The 19388-nt window shown below is 36.1% G+C and overlaps 1 protein-coding gene across 4 annotated transcripts in view; it reads right to left on the bottom strand.

The window, feature by feature from the left end:
- Window positions 1-19388, bottom strand: part of STK39 (serine/threonine kinase 39) — an 87629-nt gene that overhangs the window by 10966 nt on the left and 57275 nt on the right. For 3 of the 4 annotated variants that reach the window (XM_021399079.1, XM_021399081.1, XM_021399083.1), the window contains 2 exons: window positions 9964-10016; window positions 7991-8059 (listed from right to left, as the gene is read on the bottom strand). In XM_021399079.1, coding sequence (XP_021254754.1) covers window positions 7991-8059; window positions 9964-10016 — 122 coding nt within the window. Of the gene's footprint in view, window positions 1-7990; window positions 8060-9963; window positions 10017-17035; window positions 18471-19388 lie in introns of those variants that run through there. The other variant, XM_021399082.1, reaches the window with a different exon arrangement.

Genomic DNA, 19388 nt, shown 5'->3' with positions numbered 1-19388 from the left:
TCCAGGTTCTCTTGCAGGTTTTGTTCAGAGACAAATGGTTGTGTCACTCTGTCAGAGTAAGTGTCTGCACTTGTGGAGCATGCAATAGGATAAAAAGGTCAAAACCAGCATATAAATACACACAACACAGACAGCTAATTGCAGATGTAATAAATAAGAAGCCCTCATAGCCAGTGTCCTCTAGCATGTACATTTATTTATTTAGCATATACTACAAAACACTTCCTACTGTGTATTTTTGTCCAACATCAGTTATAATTTTTAAATAAGCAATCGATATAAGCAGATGTAACAGAAAAAAATGCCATCTTCAAAACCACAAAAAAAAAAAATCCCAAACACACTGAGCATACATGGGGCAGTCTCAAATAGCTGTTTCTCTAATGTGACAGGAGCCTGCCTGGTTATTTAAAATTCTTAACACAGCATGAAATCTAACCCTAATGGCTTTGGAATAGGCAAAACTTCTGCAAAAGTTAAAATTAATGAGACAGTAAATAAAAGCTAAATGAATACAGTAAAACCATTTTCTGTACAATGCCAATGCAGCCAACTGAGCCAGGGCCATCTGGCATAAACACAGACACAAGTAGCATCTAGAGTCTGAGACAATATTTCTGTGACGCTTTCAAAAGAATAATGATTTGTATACTTTTCCACTTGATGAAAAATGGACGGGGAACTTCTGACGCTAGGTTTGACAATTTGGAGAGCTATTTCATAGTGTAATCCTGAAATTCAGACACAAGGAAAAGTAAACATTATTCAGGTACAAAATTACAGACACTAAAAAAAAGCTCTGAGAAAATAAAAAATGTGTTTAATAAGTGAAAAGTGAAATTGTTTTTATGTAGTCCAAAATGCAGTCAGTAAGAAATAGCAAGAAATAGCCAACTTCAGCTGCTCCCTACTTCATCCAAATGTATTGCTATTAGGAAGGCCAAACTTAAAGCACCACAGATTTATCGGCTCCCCTGATTGTTCCAAATATTACCTCTCCCCCAATTGCACAGGTTTATTTTGCCATTTCCATCTGATACATGAGTGCTACTTAATAACTGCCTTGGGAGTCTGCCGATTTGAGGATTAATGCCATATCTTCCTCTACAGGTCTCAAGAAGCAGGAAGTCTGAGTGACAAGGTAGGGCTTTTCTCCAAAGAGCTGAATTTATGATGCATACTCATGAGGCAGTTTCACTCATTGCAAGACATCCATTGCAATCTATATACTCATTTGTATTTCATACTGCACAGTGATTTTCATGCATTTGCAAGATCAGAACCAAATCAAAACCAAGCTTTGAAACCTAGCCAGCACTGGATTATAGTACATTATGCAAACAATTGTAGCAATCAACCTTTATAGCTTTTTGGTAACGATTCCTCCAGATCTCCTGATTATTATTATTATTATTATCTAGTGTTTTTTAATAGCTCACATCTGCATGAAAGATTAAAAATCTTTTCAAAGAGGTCAAAAAGGTCTTATAAGTGGGAGTGCTTCTGTTAATTCATCCATTCAGGATGCTAGTCAAAATCCCTTTTGTTTATGTTGCTTGAGAACAGTAGCAAGGGAAATATTAAAGCATTTTGAGATCTGTGACAGCTAACTTAACAAGTGTTTATTGCTGGAGGACTGCAAGGAGCTAGACATGATTCTCATAAGAAAGAAATGAAAGAAAATAGAGAAATCAACAGCAAGCTTGGCTTCTATTCTGAGGATGCTATTGGATGCTGATAAGGGAGAAACATTAAAAACATTTAGAAATGTATTATTTATGAAGAGGCTGTCATTAGGAATTTATCAAAGGAAGATTAAGGCTCATAAATTTGTCTGAATTCTCTTTGCTGAATCGGGAGATATAAAGACAGTGGAAATGATTAATTCCATTTCAAATTTAATACTTTAATATCCAAGATTTTGATTTGCAGCTTTACAGTCAGAAAACACAGTTGCAAGAGAACAGCATTCATCAACAGAATAACAGAGGGCCAAACAAAGTTCCCACTTGAACAGTGGGAAACTGAAAAATCTCCTTCAGCATCTTTATGAACAGGACCACAGTTACATGGTGGTCAGCAATTCCCACAGCTTAAAGTGATTATTAAAACCACTTGAGGCCTGAGGTTCACATGGTTTCTAAGCCCCAGTACGGCAGACACAGTAGAAACCAGGAATGTAAGTTTTCCTGTGTGTATGAAGTACCAGGCAAAAGGTTAAGGTTATTCAATGTCTTTCAAAAGACTTTTTAAGGACAGTTAACTAGCAGTTTGACACCAGTGTATCCTGTTCCAGGGGGTGGAGGAGAACTGAGACCGAAGCTTTGGCTAATAACCAGCTATGCTATATTACTGAAGAGCAGAAGAGGCAAAGGCATGGAAGAGGCATCAGGGACATATATTCCTGACTGACTTTCAAGAACAAATCAAGCCCTTAAATATTTATCCTCACTCAAACCACAAAAATAAAGAGCTTGTGGAATAAGAGTAGCTCTCAAAGCCCTTCACCTTACTATCCATTAACATGGAGAATGGATACCTAGAGGTCACAGACAAGAACTGGAAAACTGAGGACTGACAAAATAATATAGATGTTTCTCTAGGTAACTTGACTAAAAAATTCCCACCCAAATGAAGGAATGTATTTTATGAAGCAAAAGCACTACACTGAAATGGAAAAAGAAATAATTTTAATGCCAGAAACATACCTATTTCAATTCCAATAGCACATGATCATCAAACACCCAAATTCTCTATTTAGTATCCACTTCTGATCCCAAGGCAATGTATTACATTCTACACTTTTAGACCCCCTGCCAAGAAAAATATCTGAAAATATGATACTTTTTATTGATTAAATTAAAAAACAACTGTAACTGGCAAATTGTACCTTTTCTCAGAACGTTATAGAAAACTGAGTTTTCAGGATATTTTTACTCTCCCACAGTGCGTGAAGAACTCTTAGTCAAACCACTATACATTTAAAACAGTGTCATAAAAAGATAAGTAGAACATATCTGGATATTTAAATTCTTATGTATTCTAGAATTAGTCGGCATGCATTTAATGGAGGTAGACAATACCTAGAGTTCAGAGGGCTGAGGTACAAATATACAATCACAATTTCCCCTTCATTTTGAAGAAAAGTGCTTTGACAAACCTGAGTCTTCTAAGCCACAGTGTCGTCTCAAATTAACATTTGAAACAAAAATTTAGATCTGCTGCCCAACATTGCTAGTAGGAATGTTTAACAAGCCTGAGATATTACAGTATATCAAGCTCATAAATTTTCTATACAAAAGAATGAGTCATAGTACAAGGTTGAAATAAGTCAATTACCAGTGATTGAACACAGAAAGGAAGTGCTAGCTTTTAGGCAAAGGTTTTGCTGCCTATCAAACTGTTGTGAAGATATCAAAGCCAGCTCAACAAGTATCTTTACCATTCCAGATTAGAGCTGAAATGTAGGTCTATGCAGAAATAAAGCAGGTCACATTCTGCCACGCATATTATTACTTGGTAATCTCCTCACCTCATCAGATGTTCACATCTCTCCTGCCCTGAGTTCTGCTATGAGTTATAGAAAATGAGTTATAGATTTTGTTCTGACAAAACTATTAAGAAGATGAAATGGCAGTCAGGCTACTTCAATACCTTGTCTAAAACTTGAAACAATGAAAAATATACTTAGAAAAGAAGTCCTGATTTCAGGACGTAGGTTTTGAAATGGACTACCTCTAGTTTTAAGTACATCTACAAATCCTTATTTTGACATACTAACAACTTCCAGGAGAAGTGAATGCCAAGGAAACAAACAACAGTAACTAAATTACTATTGAAAACGGGAACATTACTTACACTGCTGTCTTAGCAATTTCTGATTCAAATTCACAGCTGCTTTTTTTTTTTTTAATAAGAAAAAAGAAACAGAAATGAAAGACCTCAAAACTACAACTCAGTCCTATGAGAGAATACAGAACACTTTAGGCTTAGGTTTATCACCTGCTGTATCAAGCAGAACCCAAACTAATCCCACTGATAAACAGATGAATTTGTCCCTCATACGGGTGAGTGGGAACTACTTGACTGGGTGCTCAAAAAAGGGAACCTTCTCTGAAAGCAACTACCAACTCCACCTTTTTTTTTTTCCTTTAATGTAACAAAAAATTATTATTTACTTGATTGTAACTATAAGATGAACACATTTCCAATGATATATGTGTACAGATTAATTTGGTTACATTGACAATTTCTTATGCCACGCATTTATGTCATATCACAGTTCAGCCACAAAAGCCATTACAGCAGCAGTTGCTATTCACCCAACACAGTGCTCTTTTCCACCATCTTGAATATCTGAGTTTCCATCACACAGAAAATTCAGTAAGGTGGGAATGTGCATGAAACCAGCCTTGTTCACACAACATACTTTCTCAAGTGCACCTTTTACACGGGACATATATAGCTAAAATAACTTTGATGGAGCAATTAGATGCAAAGCTTGATTACCTGAGGGTGTATCTCAAGCCTCCAGAACTCCCAACAGTCTAGTCATTATGAGTCACTCTTCAATGCATTAGCCCTAAATGAGCCAGATGTATTGAAATATTTAAGTCCCTAGGTAAGCCCTGGGGATTTTAGAGAGATTCTCCTATCGCTAATGCATGTGCATCTCTTGCTAAAGAGAAACAGAGCTACATGCACACATTGAAGGCACAGAGTTTCTACAAAATGCCTTAAAATGCAGCACAATTTCTGTTGTGTGTACGTTTCTTTCCTGGGTAATACACCGAAAAGTAAACACCAAGTATTTAGTCTATGCTTGAAATGAATTTTTACAGTCTATTAGGGCATTTTCTCATTCGTAAGTTTAGGAGTACATTAAGCTTTAGAATATATAAAATGTGATACACAACTAAAAAAATCAGTTATTTCATTCATTTTGAAAAACAGACACAAGAAAGAAAAGGTTCTAGTAAAATTACCCAAAGATTATAAAAATCAAGTGTTCTGCATCTCAAAACCTGACTGATATTATACGGCAAAACTATGCTGCCTCAAGTGGTAGTGCTAAACCAGGTTGCGTACCCTCCGCAATACAACTGCCCTTTGCAAAGCTATATATTTATGCAATACATTTTTAATTTATGCAGCACAGTCTTATTTTACTGTAATCAGAAGATATGCTGGAATTAGTTGAACAAAAGGCATCGCTTCATTCAGTTTCAAAGAGGATTAATCCAACAAGACTGCAAATGAAACTAGATATAAGCAAAAGCACAATATAAGCGAGGATACACTGAGCAACTCTGTGATAGTTCCTATGAATTTGATTATCAGTGTCACTGTGGGTTAAGATTCTGCTACAGACAGCATACTAATAAATTGGGGTTCTGCTTTTTCAGTTTCTCATTGAAGTATGGAAGTAAGTTCAGCATCGGCAGGTAGAATACCATAAGACAATCAGATGTTTCAATTTCAAGTCCTTCAATACTCTTCATTAATTGAGAGTCATGCTGGATCTTCTAAACATACTAGACCTTTCACTAGGGAGCTTTTGCTTTGCCTTAACTGAAAGCTGCTCCTCTAGTTACCAAGCGTTGGTAACTGGGTCTGGATCCTAGACAAAAGGCAGATATCAATTTAGCAATAGGTAATGTCTGATGTATTTAAATGTGAAGGTACATCTTCCATGATTCTCGAGGTATTCACAGACACTTGCTGACAAAATACTTCTAAAATTAAAGTTACATTAAAATAGTGAAGAACAACTGCATATTTCTTGACCACAAATCTACAAGAGCTTTTATTTAAGTCTTGTTTGGGAAGAAGCATTTTTCCCTCTAAATGACTATAGACAGGCCCCTTTGGGTTCTGAAATTTAAGGATGGCATCCAGAAGATTAACTGTAGCCTACAGCTTTGATTAAATTACATACACAACAGTGAAGCAGGACTGCAACTATGCAATTTCCAACAGAACTGAGTGTTTATATGATTAGACTTTCCTTTACAGTATCAAAAAAATCTAAACAAAGCATTACTATGTAAAGTTTTACTAGCTAATATACATATATTGCACATTCATAGATATATTTTATCTGAAAGCATTCTGAAAATATTACAGATCTTTCACATGATTTAACAGCTATTTCAGAGCTGCATAAAAATACTTCATCAAGTAGATGTCTACATATAGGCTCCAAGACTCATTCCCCCCTGCCAATTCAAAATCTAGTCTTCTTCAAAACTAAATTCTTTGTACTGATTCCCTTGATCTAGGGACCTCCTGTGAAACAATGCTACTGTCAATAAGAACAGAAACCAGTCAATCGTAGCGAGAACTAAGCATGCAAGATGGGATTTTTACGTGTCCACAGAACAGGTAGTTGAACTTATTGCTTATCAGAATGGAAATCTTCCTAGGATGCTTGTGTTAAGTGAAGCGAATCCAGCAGGACTCAAAAGGTGAAGTGTGTTGATGCTAAGCAGTGAATTCTGTAAAACTTGCACGTCAGCTTGTTCCCACTAACAGCTTCAGCTCACATACACCATAGCCATACTTTTCACAGCAGCTTTTACTGACTCTAGTTCAAGTATCCACTCAGAAAATCAGCTGTTATGCCAATAAATTGTTGAGTTCAAAATAAACACAGGTATTTTCACTTTTTTTGTTGTTTGTTGTTTGTTTTTGTTTTAAATCCCAGTCTCAATGTCTCAACTTTTCATAAAAGTAACTACAGGAACAATTTTCACAAGGCTAACTCAAATCTGTTTTCATTCATATTATAGAGGCTGAATTTCTGCATGGCTCTGTTGAGAAATGATAGACAATTTATCAGCTGCTTTCAGCCTGTAAGAATCAGATCTTCTAGTGAGGAAGGTTAACCAAACTCATCTCTACTATTCATATTCAAAAAGATTATAAACCTTTTAATTTGGAATGAACAAGGTGGCAAAATCATTTTACACAGAAAATGAGTTTTGTAAGAGGATTTGCATTTTCAGCACCATCTGTTCTTTTATATGACTTACTGTTTTAAACTGAGGGACTGAAATATTTTTCAAGACTGTACTGCTGTAGTGGAAGTGACAGCTTAAAACATGCTCAATTTCTTGTAAACAGATGTGGCCAGGATCCTTCAAATCTTTGCCTGTATAATCCAATGCTGCAGAAAGTTGCATTCTGTTTTTTTTTTGATTGGTTGGTTTTTAGAATTCACAAATTTGTTTCATAAAGATATCTAAACCAAATAATATGAACTTTTTGAACTGCAACACAAAGATCAAGCCACTAGTATTTCTCCAGCTCTCATGTGCTTAATATCTACTAAAACACTGATTTTGGCAACTACATTTCTAGTGGCATTGAACAATCAGAAGAAGAGCTACAACTGCAGGAAAAGGAATACCTAAGGAATTAAACATATTTGTCAGACAGTGAATGTCATTAAAAATAAAAAAATAAAAATCAATGAAGCACAGAACAGAAAAATACAGAAGTATCTTTCCTCTCAACTGCCAGAAAACAATTCCAATTATTTTTTTTTTTCCCCCTAGAAATGGTATCTCTAAACACAATTTCCCCCAGATTCTGAATTCTGGTATGCTTCTACTTCTATGAACTCTACATGATACTTAATAATTTCAGAGTTGCCAAAGCATACTTTGAATAATCCCACTCCAAAATCATTTTATTGTTAAACAAATAAATTAAGTTAGCGTAGAAATGATCAGTCATTGAATTCTGAATAGTCCTACAGGAGATCTACTATATTACCCCTTTTAAACCAGTGAAGAGTTCCAACTTCCAAAACACAATTCTTGGACTAGTATCAAAACTGGCTAGTTGAATGAACTATGCATACATGGAAGCAAAATTAGGACAAAGAGGATTTTGTGAAAACCAACAACAGAGAATACATTTTTTTCACATTCATTTAGCACAAATGTGTCACAAGAGCATAATTGCAAAGAAAAATGTAATTTACCTATAACTACATCGTGGCCATCAACCAGGCCTGCAGAGAACAGCTCCTGAGAAACACCATCTGCTGTGTCTGTCCAAAAGGTGAAGTAAGTATGAGAATCCACAAAAAAAACAAAAAGTATCAATCATCCAAAGCAAAATAAGAAAAATATATTTTAGCTTCAGAGCATCCATAGTTGCAGGCTTGAATTCAGTGTTAACGTTCATCAGGAGGGGAAAAAAAAGGACCACAATTTTACAAGATAATTAACTTAGTAGCCTCTACACAGCAAAACAATATGATGATTTTGTTCATTACAAATACCATACAGACCTTTCCAGGTCACTAGCATTTCTTCTCTGTTATTTAACTAGGTACTCTTGCATAGTTTACAAGTTCAGTATTTTCATAACCATTTTCAAGGAAATAAACTACGTTTTGGGGCATTTTCACTGCTGCTTCCATCCCCTCTACTGTTCTGCATATCTAGATAGAGAAGTGTAATATCAGGTTTTCTTGTTTGTTATCAGTGGGGCAAGGGAGTTACAGAGTCATTAATTTCTTTGAGCTCTGGGCTCAAAGGTTCTATGTACGGTGACCCAGAAGATTCAGAGCGTTGGATGGATGTTGACTGCTGTAACTGAGTGGCTTAATTCCCAAGTCTCTGGGCCTACTATTTGTTACCGGATAATTACTGCATAAAGAATTTGGAAGCCTTAGAGGAAGTGGGAAACAGCAGGAACAAGCCTACATTCGAAAGTCTCAACTGCACATGACCCTAATACAAAGTATCTGCATGGAGTCCATGTTTTGAGGCAGCTAAACAGTTGCATAATCTCCTTAAGAAAAACACAGATGAAAAACAGCATCACTGAGCAAGTTAGAATTTCTGCAGAGATTTGAGGGTGAGAATACTGGCTGTCTCAGTAACTATTAGGAGTAGTCCTGGTGTACTTTATTATGATTTATCCTGTATTTTTCAGCCAAGTATAAAGTTTTGCATGGCTTATGTAACTGCTCAGCGAGTATTTAACTAATTCTTTCAACGGTGTCTAAATCAGGATGCTCTGTGCCCAACTAAGTAAAGAAATCTTTCTCATTATTACTCATTACCAAAATTGATGAGAAATGCAGGCAGACAACAGAATATACCCACAGAACCACAGTATAAGAAAGATGTTATGATTTATGGGAAAAAAAGATACCTGTTCCAATTTGGACTCTTTTTTTTTAGGTGGAAGCTCTGTGAAGACTATTCTAAGTATACTGTATATTGACTTCTGAGAAAAATGAAGTATATTCGCAGCTTAAACGGTTGCTATGTAACAAGGATGATACCTTCTTTCTCAGCATACCATCCTGTTGTGTATTTTATTGCAGTAATATCTGGTATTCTTCAAATAAAAACAAATTTTATGAATTCTTAAAACTCTTAGCACTGGAAAGCCAACAGCGTTCTACAGGCACTTAGTAGAGTCTTAAGTTTCAATTTATTTTTGTTGATGAGACATAAGTTAGAAATGCAATTCAACTGTCATTTGAAGACATTTGAAAAAAAGTGTATACCCCATACTTTTTAACAGAACTTCTTTTATTACATAGGGCAAAGAAACTCAGATGTTACCACTATCACCATATATACTTTCATGGCTACTTCATGCCATTTCTTATGATGTTCTCCAAATGTAAAAAAAGTAAATTCCAAAGCCATAAATATCATGATGCAAGATCTTACATACCACATGGATCACTTCAGTAAGACATGAAATTGATAAAATATACTGTCGAGAAAACCTAATGTATACTGTACACTATGCAGCCTAGCCACTAGAATTTACATACATCTGATGCTCTTGTTCAAGTTAAGTCCAATATAAAGCTCTGCATACTAGGGAACATTCAAGAGAGATAGTTTATATTAACCATAAGTAGTAATCAACTTCTGAAAAACCTTTCTGAACAATAAACAAATAATTCAATTGAAAGAGCCTTACCTCTGCCTGGAGTAAACTCAAAACGTATATCATTAAGTTCTTTTCTGGAGTTCCTGAAAAACATTCAGTGCATACATTAAAATTTAATTAAGAAAAGCTTATTCGAATTAACAATTTTCAGCTTTGTAAGTGAATTGTTTTTAAATATGTGAGGACTACACAGTTTTATGTTCTAATATTACCCCAACTGGTGGGCACATCTAAGAAACTTAAAAAAAAAAAAAAAAAGGCTAAAAGCCCCAATAATTTAATTATTTTTAAAATATAATTAGAAAATATATTTTTAAAAGTATCATGATTAGTAGAAATGGATGCAAATAGTTGCATAAGCCTAGCCATAAGATCATTAGCTTTGCAGCTGGATATAAGTTTTGGCTACAAAAGCCACTGTGTCTGAGGGCCAGGCCCTTACCTGCTGCTCCCATCCTAGACCAGGCAGATCAGCAATAGCTGCTGAGAATCTCATCTTTGACATTGTCTGAAAGAGATGCCCGATAACTTTTACATCCACCTACCCTACTTACAATTGCTACATTCCTCACATTTCTCACTTAATGACTCATTTTCCTGATAATCTCTTAACAGTGGAACTATATGAAATTAGCATATGATAAAGCACAAAAAGTAACAGATGAGTTTTTTAGTGACAACTACTCAGGCCCTCTACCCAGACAATACAAATGGCATTGGCAACCACATTTTTTCAACATGAACTTTCCTCAACTCAAAAAATACTGCTCTCCCAACATCCTGACAGGAGGCTCCACCACATTTTCATGGCAATATTTTGGTGAAAACCAACAGAAAGATTTTAGGCTGAAAAATGTCTGGAGAACCTAAAGAATAAAAGAATCCTCTAATAAATACTTTCCTTTTCATCTTCAAGAGACACTCTGCCATACTGGCTCTAGCAGTTCAATATAGTCTGAATGGTACACATCACCCTTCTCCAAGAGTAACAAAATATTCACTTGTTTTTAAAGCTCCCTATTGGAGATCAAATACACACAGAGAAGCTCACTTAAGAGACTGAAAAGCAGTTTTTGATGCACAGTGTCTATAAAGCTGTTTTGAAATGAATAACTTCTTGTATCAATCACCATTGTGTCAACAGGGAGTTCTTCATACATATAAAATAACCAGCACAGCATGAAAACCAAAGGTTTTCTGCCTTCATGTTGGCTCCTGAGAGCGCTTTAAACAGTTAAGCACGTGACACAGCCATAAGGGACCTACTACCCAACTCAAAGAATTCCCTTATAATCTCATATTGTGCTCCAAACCACCATCTCTTGCACATTTTCCAGTTCAGTTTTAGTTAATAATTTCTACCATCTACATTAGCCTCTTTGCAAAATAGACATCCATCTTGTTTTTGGAAATGGCAATCTGACTGAGCATAGGGATGAGCTTAATTGCTATAGCATACTTTTTCGAATGAATAGCTCAATCCACTTGAAAAGCTAATAGCAGCAGAATGTGTTTTGCAGTCCATTATTCTTCACCCCAGCAAGGAGGAGAACTGTAAGCAAGCTCAGATTTCAGCATACCAGGCCATGAAGTCTTGCTGTGGGAAAACTAAATCCAATAGGCAGGCATACCCAGCTGTGCCTTAAGAGCTATAACCACTTGCTAAATACTTACAAAAATGTTAGAGTCAAAAACAGCAACATGCAGGAAAACAAATACCAGTGACTGGCAACACAGACAAAAGCAATATAGCAAAGCCTGAAAAATAAGTATGCCACATGCAGAGTTTAAAATGAAGAGTACTCATTTACTGAATATAGTGAATGCTTCAAAGCTGAACGAGTTTCAGGTTCCCAAAATTCTACCCTAAAAATCTATGGGTGTTTAAGCGTGTTAATACAAAGCTGTGGATAATGCAGCTAGACCGGTACAGATTTACTAGGCTCATTTACTTCTGTTGTAAAAATCTGCTGCCTTTACATGGAATGATGCACTAAGTCTATTTTTATTCAACAAAGAATTTCTATGAATCTCAGTTCTCCATTCCCCACCCTTCCAAAAGCTCTGGTGGTTTTCTGTCTAGAAGAAAGCCACATACGACCCATCTCTGAGCTCCCTTTTGGCACAACACTCCCCTCTGCTGAAATTTATCACAACTAACGAGCTTATTAAAACTGCTGCTTTCCAAAAAGGGGAAGTCTCACAGAAATTCAGACTACTTCTCCAAAATAAAATAAAATAAAAAAGCTGTTTTGGCTGAACGTGAGACTCAGCTCAGACTTACGTACCCTCTCCCTCCATACACTTTTGAAGAAACAAATCAAAGGAATAACAACTTTTTCTCACACTTTTGCAGAAGAAAATCAGAAGTTTTGCTTATTAGCAGCTACACCGAATTGTTCCAGCCTGCATATCTTTTTTCATAGCTGAGAAGGACTTCTGTAGATTTAGCTCTCTTCCAGACAGCTATTTAGAAACTAGTTCATGAGGTTCTCAGATTGCCTTCCCCCAAACCTCCTGTAAAACATTCACCATATAAAAAGGCACTACGTAATTATGAACTCTCACAAAAATTACCCATTTTCTAAAGGACCAGTATGGCTATGTGAGACCAGCTGCTCCCAATACAGACTGTTTCCTAAAGAAAGATGGAAATAGGGTGGTGTGTTTTGTTTTAAATCACAAAATGTCCCAAACAGAAGTTATGAGTCAAATTTGTTTACTAGAGTGAAGGTGAAAATTCAAGAAAATTTGATATATATTCAGCTGTCCAACTTTGCTATCTCCAATTTTATACTCAATTATTTTAAACTTAGGATGTTGCTGCTTTCTATTTAATTGTACGCTATTATTCAGGAAAGAAAACAAAGCAAGTTTGTCAAGATTCATATGCTAGAAGCTTGTGTTTTTACTTACGGTACCATTACCTTCCAGACATTTATTGATTTCCATAAATTATTGATTCCCTTATATATTTATCCACCAAACAGAAGATGCACTTGATTACTCCCCTAAGAGCTGCTCATCCTCCTGTCCAGTTTTCAGACTCTTCTCTGGTTCCAGTCAGTCACTGTTAACTGCAAATTAGCTTGCTAGTTCCCTTGTTACACTTTGGTGACAAACTGTTTGGGCTCACTGATTTATTTGTATGCAGTTTCCACGTACCATTTGTTCACTGGAGTTCTTTTTTTCACTTAGATCCATTACAGTCTTATCATGCAGCAGCACACGCAGGCTTTATTAGTGCTAAACAGAAATAGGATTTGAAGAAAGGCTCTTATATCTTCATGACTAATAATTTTATCTTCTTCATCATTTCTTAATGGTCCCTAGTTTCTCTAATGTATTTGTGAAAAACAGTTATTTCTATTTAAAAATGCAGACTCAGACCTTTTTGCCACCCTTTGTAATACCTCTTATTTGCTTCTTGCTCTGTGCCGTTACAGGCTTACATGCCTTGATTATCAAGGATATAAACACCCCATCTCTTTTAAAGAGTAGCAAGTTTTAAATACCTTTGTGCATTGTAGCACACCGCATTTTATTCATTTCTTGTACGTTGCTTTTAACTGTGCACTCACTTCCAACAGGACTAATTCCAGAAATCTGCTTTAAATAAGAGCAACACCAAAGCCAGCCGTGTTAACACATTTTGTCGGCCATCTTCCTTGCTATGTCATTTCAGAATTAAAAATTTCACACCTTATGAAAGCATATTTTCCTGATGAAAAAAACATAGTGAAGTTTGCGGTCACTTGATGTGCACATGAAGATTGCTAGAGCTGTCTTTTGATTTTCTAGGAAGTAATGTTTCATCAAAGAACCAGAAAAAAAAACATGGGCCAACTTCATTGCATAGTCCCAGCCTGCCCTTTAATTTAGAACAGCCTGTTGTTAGCGGGTAATACAAAAACACTCAATTTTTAAAGAAATGATTTGCAGAACAATACTTATGTTTACCAAGATCAAGATTACTGAATAAACAGCTGCTTAGATAGACATGGTTTTACTGGAAAAATCCTAAGAAGTGAAGTGAGATTTCAGGTATCCAAGACACAGAAATAACTACCTGATAGTCTAATTCCTGCTGTACTCAATTAAATGTTCCATACATTTGACAGAAGATCTACATTGACGAAATACTGCCTAATGTGTGAGATTAAGAAATCATGTTTGCGTAATGATGCCACTGTAAACTGGAGATGTTAAATGCTGGTATGTCTTTTGTCCTTTAAAATGAGATATCAATCATGTAAGTGAGATTCATGAAAACTATACACATATAAATCACATTTATACAAAAGTTAGGTCTCACAGGTGCTTTTCTTCTCCAAAATTATTTGAGCTGCATTAAAACTACCACTGAAGCAAACTAAGTTACACTGGAAATAAAACAGCAATTCAGCATAGTTTAGGAAACAAGGGCAAGCAGTATGGTACTTGCACTGTCTCATCGTAGTTGCCACTGTAATTAAAACAGCAGAAGCATTTAAATGATCTGCTCATTTAGACTGAAGAATAAAAAACAAATTTATGTAAAAATGGAGCTGTCTAATCAGAGTGATAGCTAGGCTGTACATCCTGGAGATGCGCCCATTTGATCTCCATTATACATCTCTGGGGCAAGATCTTTGCATGTACAATGCAAGAAATGCAATTAAAGGAAAAGCCCCAAAGACCATGATTAGTAGGCTTTTTTTAAGAAGACGAATTTTGTTTTTATGTTTTTCCTTTGTTATTCAAATGAAGGGGGGAGGGAGGGTGTATTGTTTGGCCCCACCAATTGGTATTCAAATTTAAAAGGTCATCTTCCTTCTCACAACAATTTATCATTCATTTCTCACTTTCACATGCTTAAGACACAATGTACCTCGAATACAGCAGAACAATAACCAAAGCGCTAATAAAAGGAAGTCTGTTTATTAAGCTAATTTTGCAAATCAGAATTTTAAAGCTCTTATTGGATCATACAAATACGACAGAAGAGAGTATTTACTGTAAAGAAGCATTAGCCTCCTGAGGATTCATTGCATGATTACATAAATCCCTTTCTGTTTAACATTGCATTGCTCAGCTACCATTTACTAATCAATATCCAGGCTCCTCCATTACAGACCACCACACTCAGGAGCAGACTATGCCTCTTAGGCATTGTGAAGAGAGATGGTTCTTTTCAGCTTATTTTTAATGACTTCAGTTAAGTTCTAGATTAAATGGAAGGACATTTTTCTTAACTTTCGGTAGTAGCAGAACAGATGACTAAAGTCAGCCCAGCTTCCAGACTGCCACCAGCAAGAATGGGACTAAAATCTCCCTATTTCAGGTCCACATCTTACTAATACTTACCCTCAGAAATCCATTTAAACTTTACCATATACTTCAGTGGCTTTCAAGCAACTCCTGTGAGTTTACAACTTATCCCTATCCAAATACACTATCAAAAGAAGGAAATACGGTTAGCAGAAGTTAATAAAAACATTGCCACTATCATTTAATGATGTTTACATGCTCTTACATAAAGAGCAGATCTCAGAAATGAAGCAGTATATTTGTTAGCTATTCTGTTTCAAGAGGCAGCAGCAATAGGGATGGTAAAATACAGCCAAATCATGCTTTCAAGGCTGAAAAGCAGCCAATGCCATAATCAAACACTGTCATTTGATTATTATGCTTTTGGAATGAGACAAGAGTTATCTATTAAAGATTCTCCTTGCCACCAACCACACAGAAAAGGAATGTGTTCATCACCATTAGAAGCCACAAAGTGACCTGTACAGGTTGCAACACGACCAATTCAGAATACGGCCCACAGCTCCAGGGTTGTCAGCAACTCCTCCAGCAGAAGAGGACTTTACTATGATTTTAACCATAGTTGACCAGTCTCAAGTTACTTAAAATAAATTATAATGCTGTAATAATGTACTGAATACCATAGTAAAACTAAGGATATTCACAAATTGTGCGATAGAAAAAAACAAGAAAACTGTAGTAGGCAACAACGTAACACAGGCAGGTCTGAAAAACTGTAATTTTAGAAGCTATGAACATAGGTCTTTTCTCTGTCTGCGATTTACAGCCCCAAGTCTTCGTTCCTTGACACAGAAATGTTAGAAGTATTTTAGATTTATCTATATACCTAAACATGCTATTAAATTGGGTCTTTCCTCTTTCTGTAGCTGCTGATGCCAGAACCTGAATCAAAACAAAGTTATAATCTCTTCAAATTCAATTTCTTGTTATATTCTCTGATTTAGTCCAAGCTGAGTCAAACAGTAAACTCTGGAAGAGGTAATTTTTTTATTTGTTTTTAAACCTCATTTCTCCATTTTATATTTCTCTGCATAAGTACTTGAATGTTTAACTTTTGCTTAGTGAAATGAGTATTACCGACCTATTTGCAACGAAATGAAGTATTCACTTGCATCATCTTTTTGGATGCTCACACTTCCTATCTGCTGTCATACGAGCAGATGGAAACAGCTAGAGCTATCAGTTTTATTGCTGCAGAGAGGGCAATATTTGTTAAGTTTTTCCCTAAAATTATTCATTCATTAAAATAAAAGTATTTTGTCAGTTTTTATAAGTTTTAATTTGGGAAAAACATCAATATTTTTTAAATGACTGAAATGCATTGAAGAGCAATTTTCCAAAAACTTGAAAATAATGATTGTTGAATAGTTGCGCTTTTTCCCTAAATTACTTTAGGTTTTCAGATCATGGCCAGATGCAGTGCATCATAGAATGGCCTGGGTTGTAAAGGACCATAATGATCATCTAGTTTCAGCCCCCCTGCTGTGGGCAGGGTCACCAGCCACTAGACCAGGCTGCCCAGACCCCCATCCAGCCTGGCCTTGAATCCCTCCAGGGATGGGGCATCCATGACCTCCTTGGGCAACATGTTCCAGCACATCACCACCCTCTGTGTGAAAAACTTCCTCCTAATATCTAACCTAAACCTTCCCTATCTTAGTTAAAAACCATTCCCCCTTGTCCTGTCACTATCCACCCATGTAAACAGTCGCACCGCCTCCTGTTTATATGCTTCCTTCAAGTATTGGAAGGCCACAATGAGGTCTCCCCAAACACAAGCATCAAACATCCAAACACAAGCAAAAACTCATTTACTCAACCTTGAGAAGTTTATTGGATGCTGAAAATGAAAAAGAAACTTTCCATATACAATAAAAAGCCAGAATGAAATAAGAAGTTCTACTGGTTTTTAAATTCGCTTCAGCAATATTGTCACATGCAATTAATTGCACACAAAATTTACAACCACAACTATGCAGATTAAACAATTAATTCCCTGCCATTTAAATATTTAGACACGGAAATCTTGATAACCTATGTTTGAAAAGAAAAACAAAAACAAGATTCGTTGGTTCAATAATAAACAATTGTAAACACAAACTTTTTAAAATAAAAAACATACCAGTTCTCTATTAAGTGATTGTATATGAGCTAAATTTTAGATGCAGTTGTTAATTGAAACATTTTTCAGTGTTCAATTTTCAATAAAAACTACAGCAAGGCATAAAATCATCCTTAAGTTGTGAATAAGAAATGCACCATTTACCATTTCTAATGAGCAAGCTCTGAAGGAAATAGAGGTAAACATGGAAAACAGGATTAGAATCTATAGTTTAATCAAAGATCCCTGCCTACTGATTTCATACGATTTACTCAAGATTAAACAGGTTATTTAAATCAAGTCTCCCTACTGTGAAATCAAAATTCACTTCAGTAACCACATTCCCACAGTAGCGTGAGGGAGGGCAAATGCTCTAGAGGTGATAGTAAAACATCATATAGGACAGCGCTCAATAGCATTATCAGAGGTACAGTTATTTCAAGAATTCTATGAATGGTTTTGTTACTGGATTAATTTCCAGCCTACAGAGTAGCACTGTTGTTTTCCAGTTTTAAATCCACCACACAGCTGGGAGTTGGTCTGTGGACTTAGTCATTAAATACACTGGAGAACAGAAACCATTCTAAATAAACAAAAATAATGAAGAATGCCTACCCTTGGTGTGGGATACACATCAGTCCCCCTTCTTACAAACCAGGTGAGAGTAAAAGTTAAAGAACTGGAATAGCTAGAAACTGCACCATCAAATAAAAGAGAATTGAAAATTCTGGATTGTGCTGAGTAACTTAAAGTCATTCCAGATCTTGCCAGAACGGATTCTAGGTTTTGCTTATTTACTTTTTTCCTAAAAATTAAGCCTTAAACTTTAATACTAACCACAGCTCTACTAGGTATCGGCAGCCAAGTGCCCTATTTCTGACAGCGGCTAGAGTAGGTGCCTAAGAAACACTACAAAAGTAGGACATGGCAGTGTTTCCTGCAGCTGCTGTCCCAGACACAAAGCATTTGTTATTCAGGAACTACCTCAGATAGATGTCATTTCCAAGCATTTCATAGCTCTTGTGAATTTCTCTTCTGTGTCTTGGGGCAAGGAGTTCCAAAGTTTAACTACACCGCGTGATTTTTTGTCCTGTCAGCAGCCAGTTTTCTCACATTCCTCCAGTTCCTGCATTGAGAAAGTGAATAAGCAATCCCATCTCCCAGGCTTTGTGCCATTGTGTTCCACACATCATATATTTTTACTATATAGATACCTCCCTTCAGCTTTTATAGAATTATTCCTCTCCAAGCCTTTGATTATCCTCTGAAATTTCTGAGATTAGGCCTGACAGGCAAGAATTGGTAAGAACCACGCATACTACACGAGATATAGGAAAACAGAGATTTATACAGTGTAGTAAACCAGCTTCATTAATTGAAGAAATATTTTTCTTAAAAATACACACTGACTTTTATCTCTAAAAACATGAACTATCAAAATGCCATTACGTGTAATTCTGCCTTAGCATTTTCACTACACGCTATTTTAAATAAGATACGAGATAATATAACTGAACTATCCCATTTGCCAGTGCTCCCAGTTAAAAAAAAAAAAAGCCATTTGCCCCTTCTGTTCTTCCTCTGGCTTAATTCATCTGGTGCGCAGGAACTGTATTAAATTAGGTCCTGGGACATTCTAAATTACAGTCAGTAAATTATCTTCCTGTCATAGGAGCTAATTTAACCATCTTAGATTGCTTCAGATAATTTGCAATTCTTAACTATTAACCATTAACAAGTCTCCTAATTTAACGTGAAATGTCTCTGTTATTAATCTAAATAGTCAAATCCTCAGATAGTGACCTTCCCAAACCTGATAGTTAGTCAGGAAATTTCAAGGGTGGTGGTATCTCCTCTCTACCATCTCTCCCCCGTCATGGCAGAGGACTGCCTTCAGCCTCTTTACAGAGCTCCTGCCAGGGTCCTCTGCTGAGAGAATATGGCACATGTGCAACCTCACAAGAGAGAACCCGGACTGCAGATTTAACTCCTCCCCAACACCAAATGCCTGTTCCTTTGTGAAGCAAAGGATAAAGAAGCACCA

This window comes from Numida meleagris, chromosome 5 (genome assembly GCF_002078875.1).
Source record: "Numida meleagris isolate 19003 breed g44 Domestic line chromosome 5, NumMel1.0, whole genome shotgun sequence".
NCBI lineage: Eukaryota > Metazoa > Chordata > Aves > Galliformes > Numididae > Numida > Numida meleagris.
This window is presented reverse-complemented; position numbering and strand designations above follow the sequence as displayed.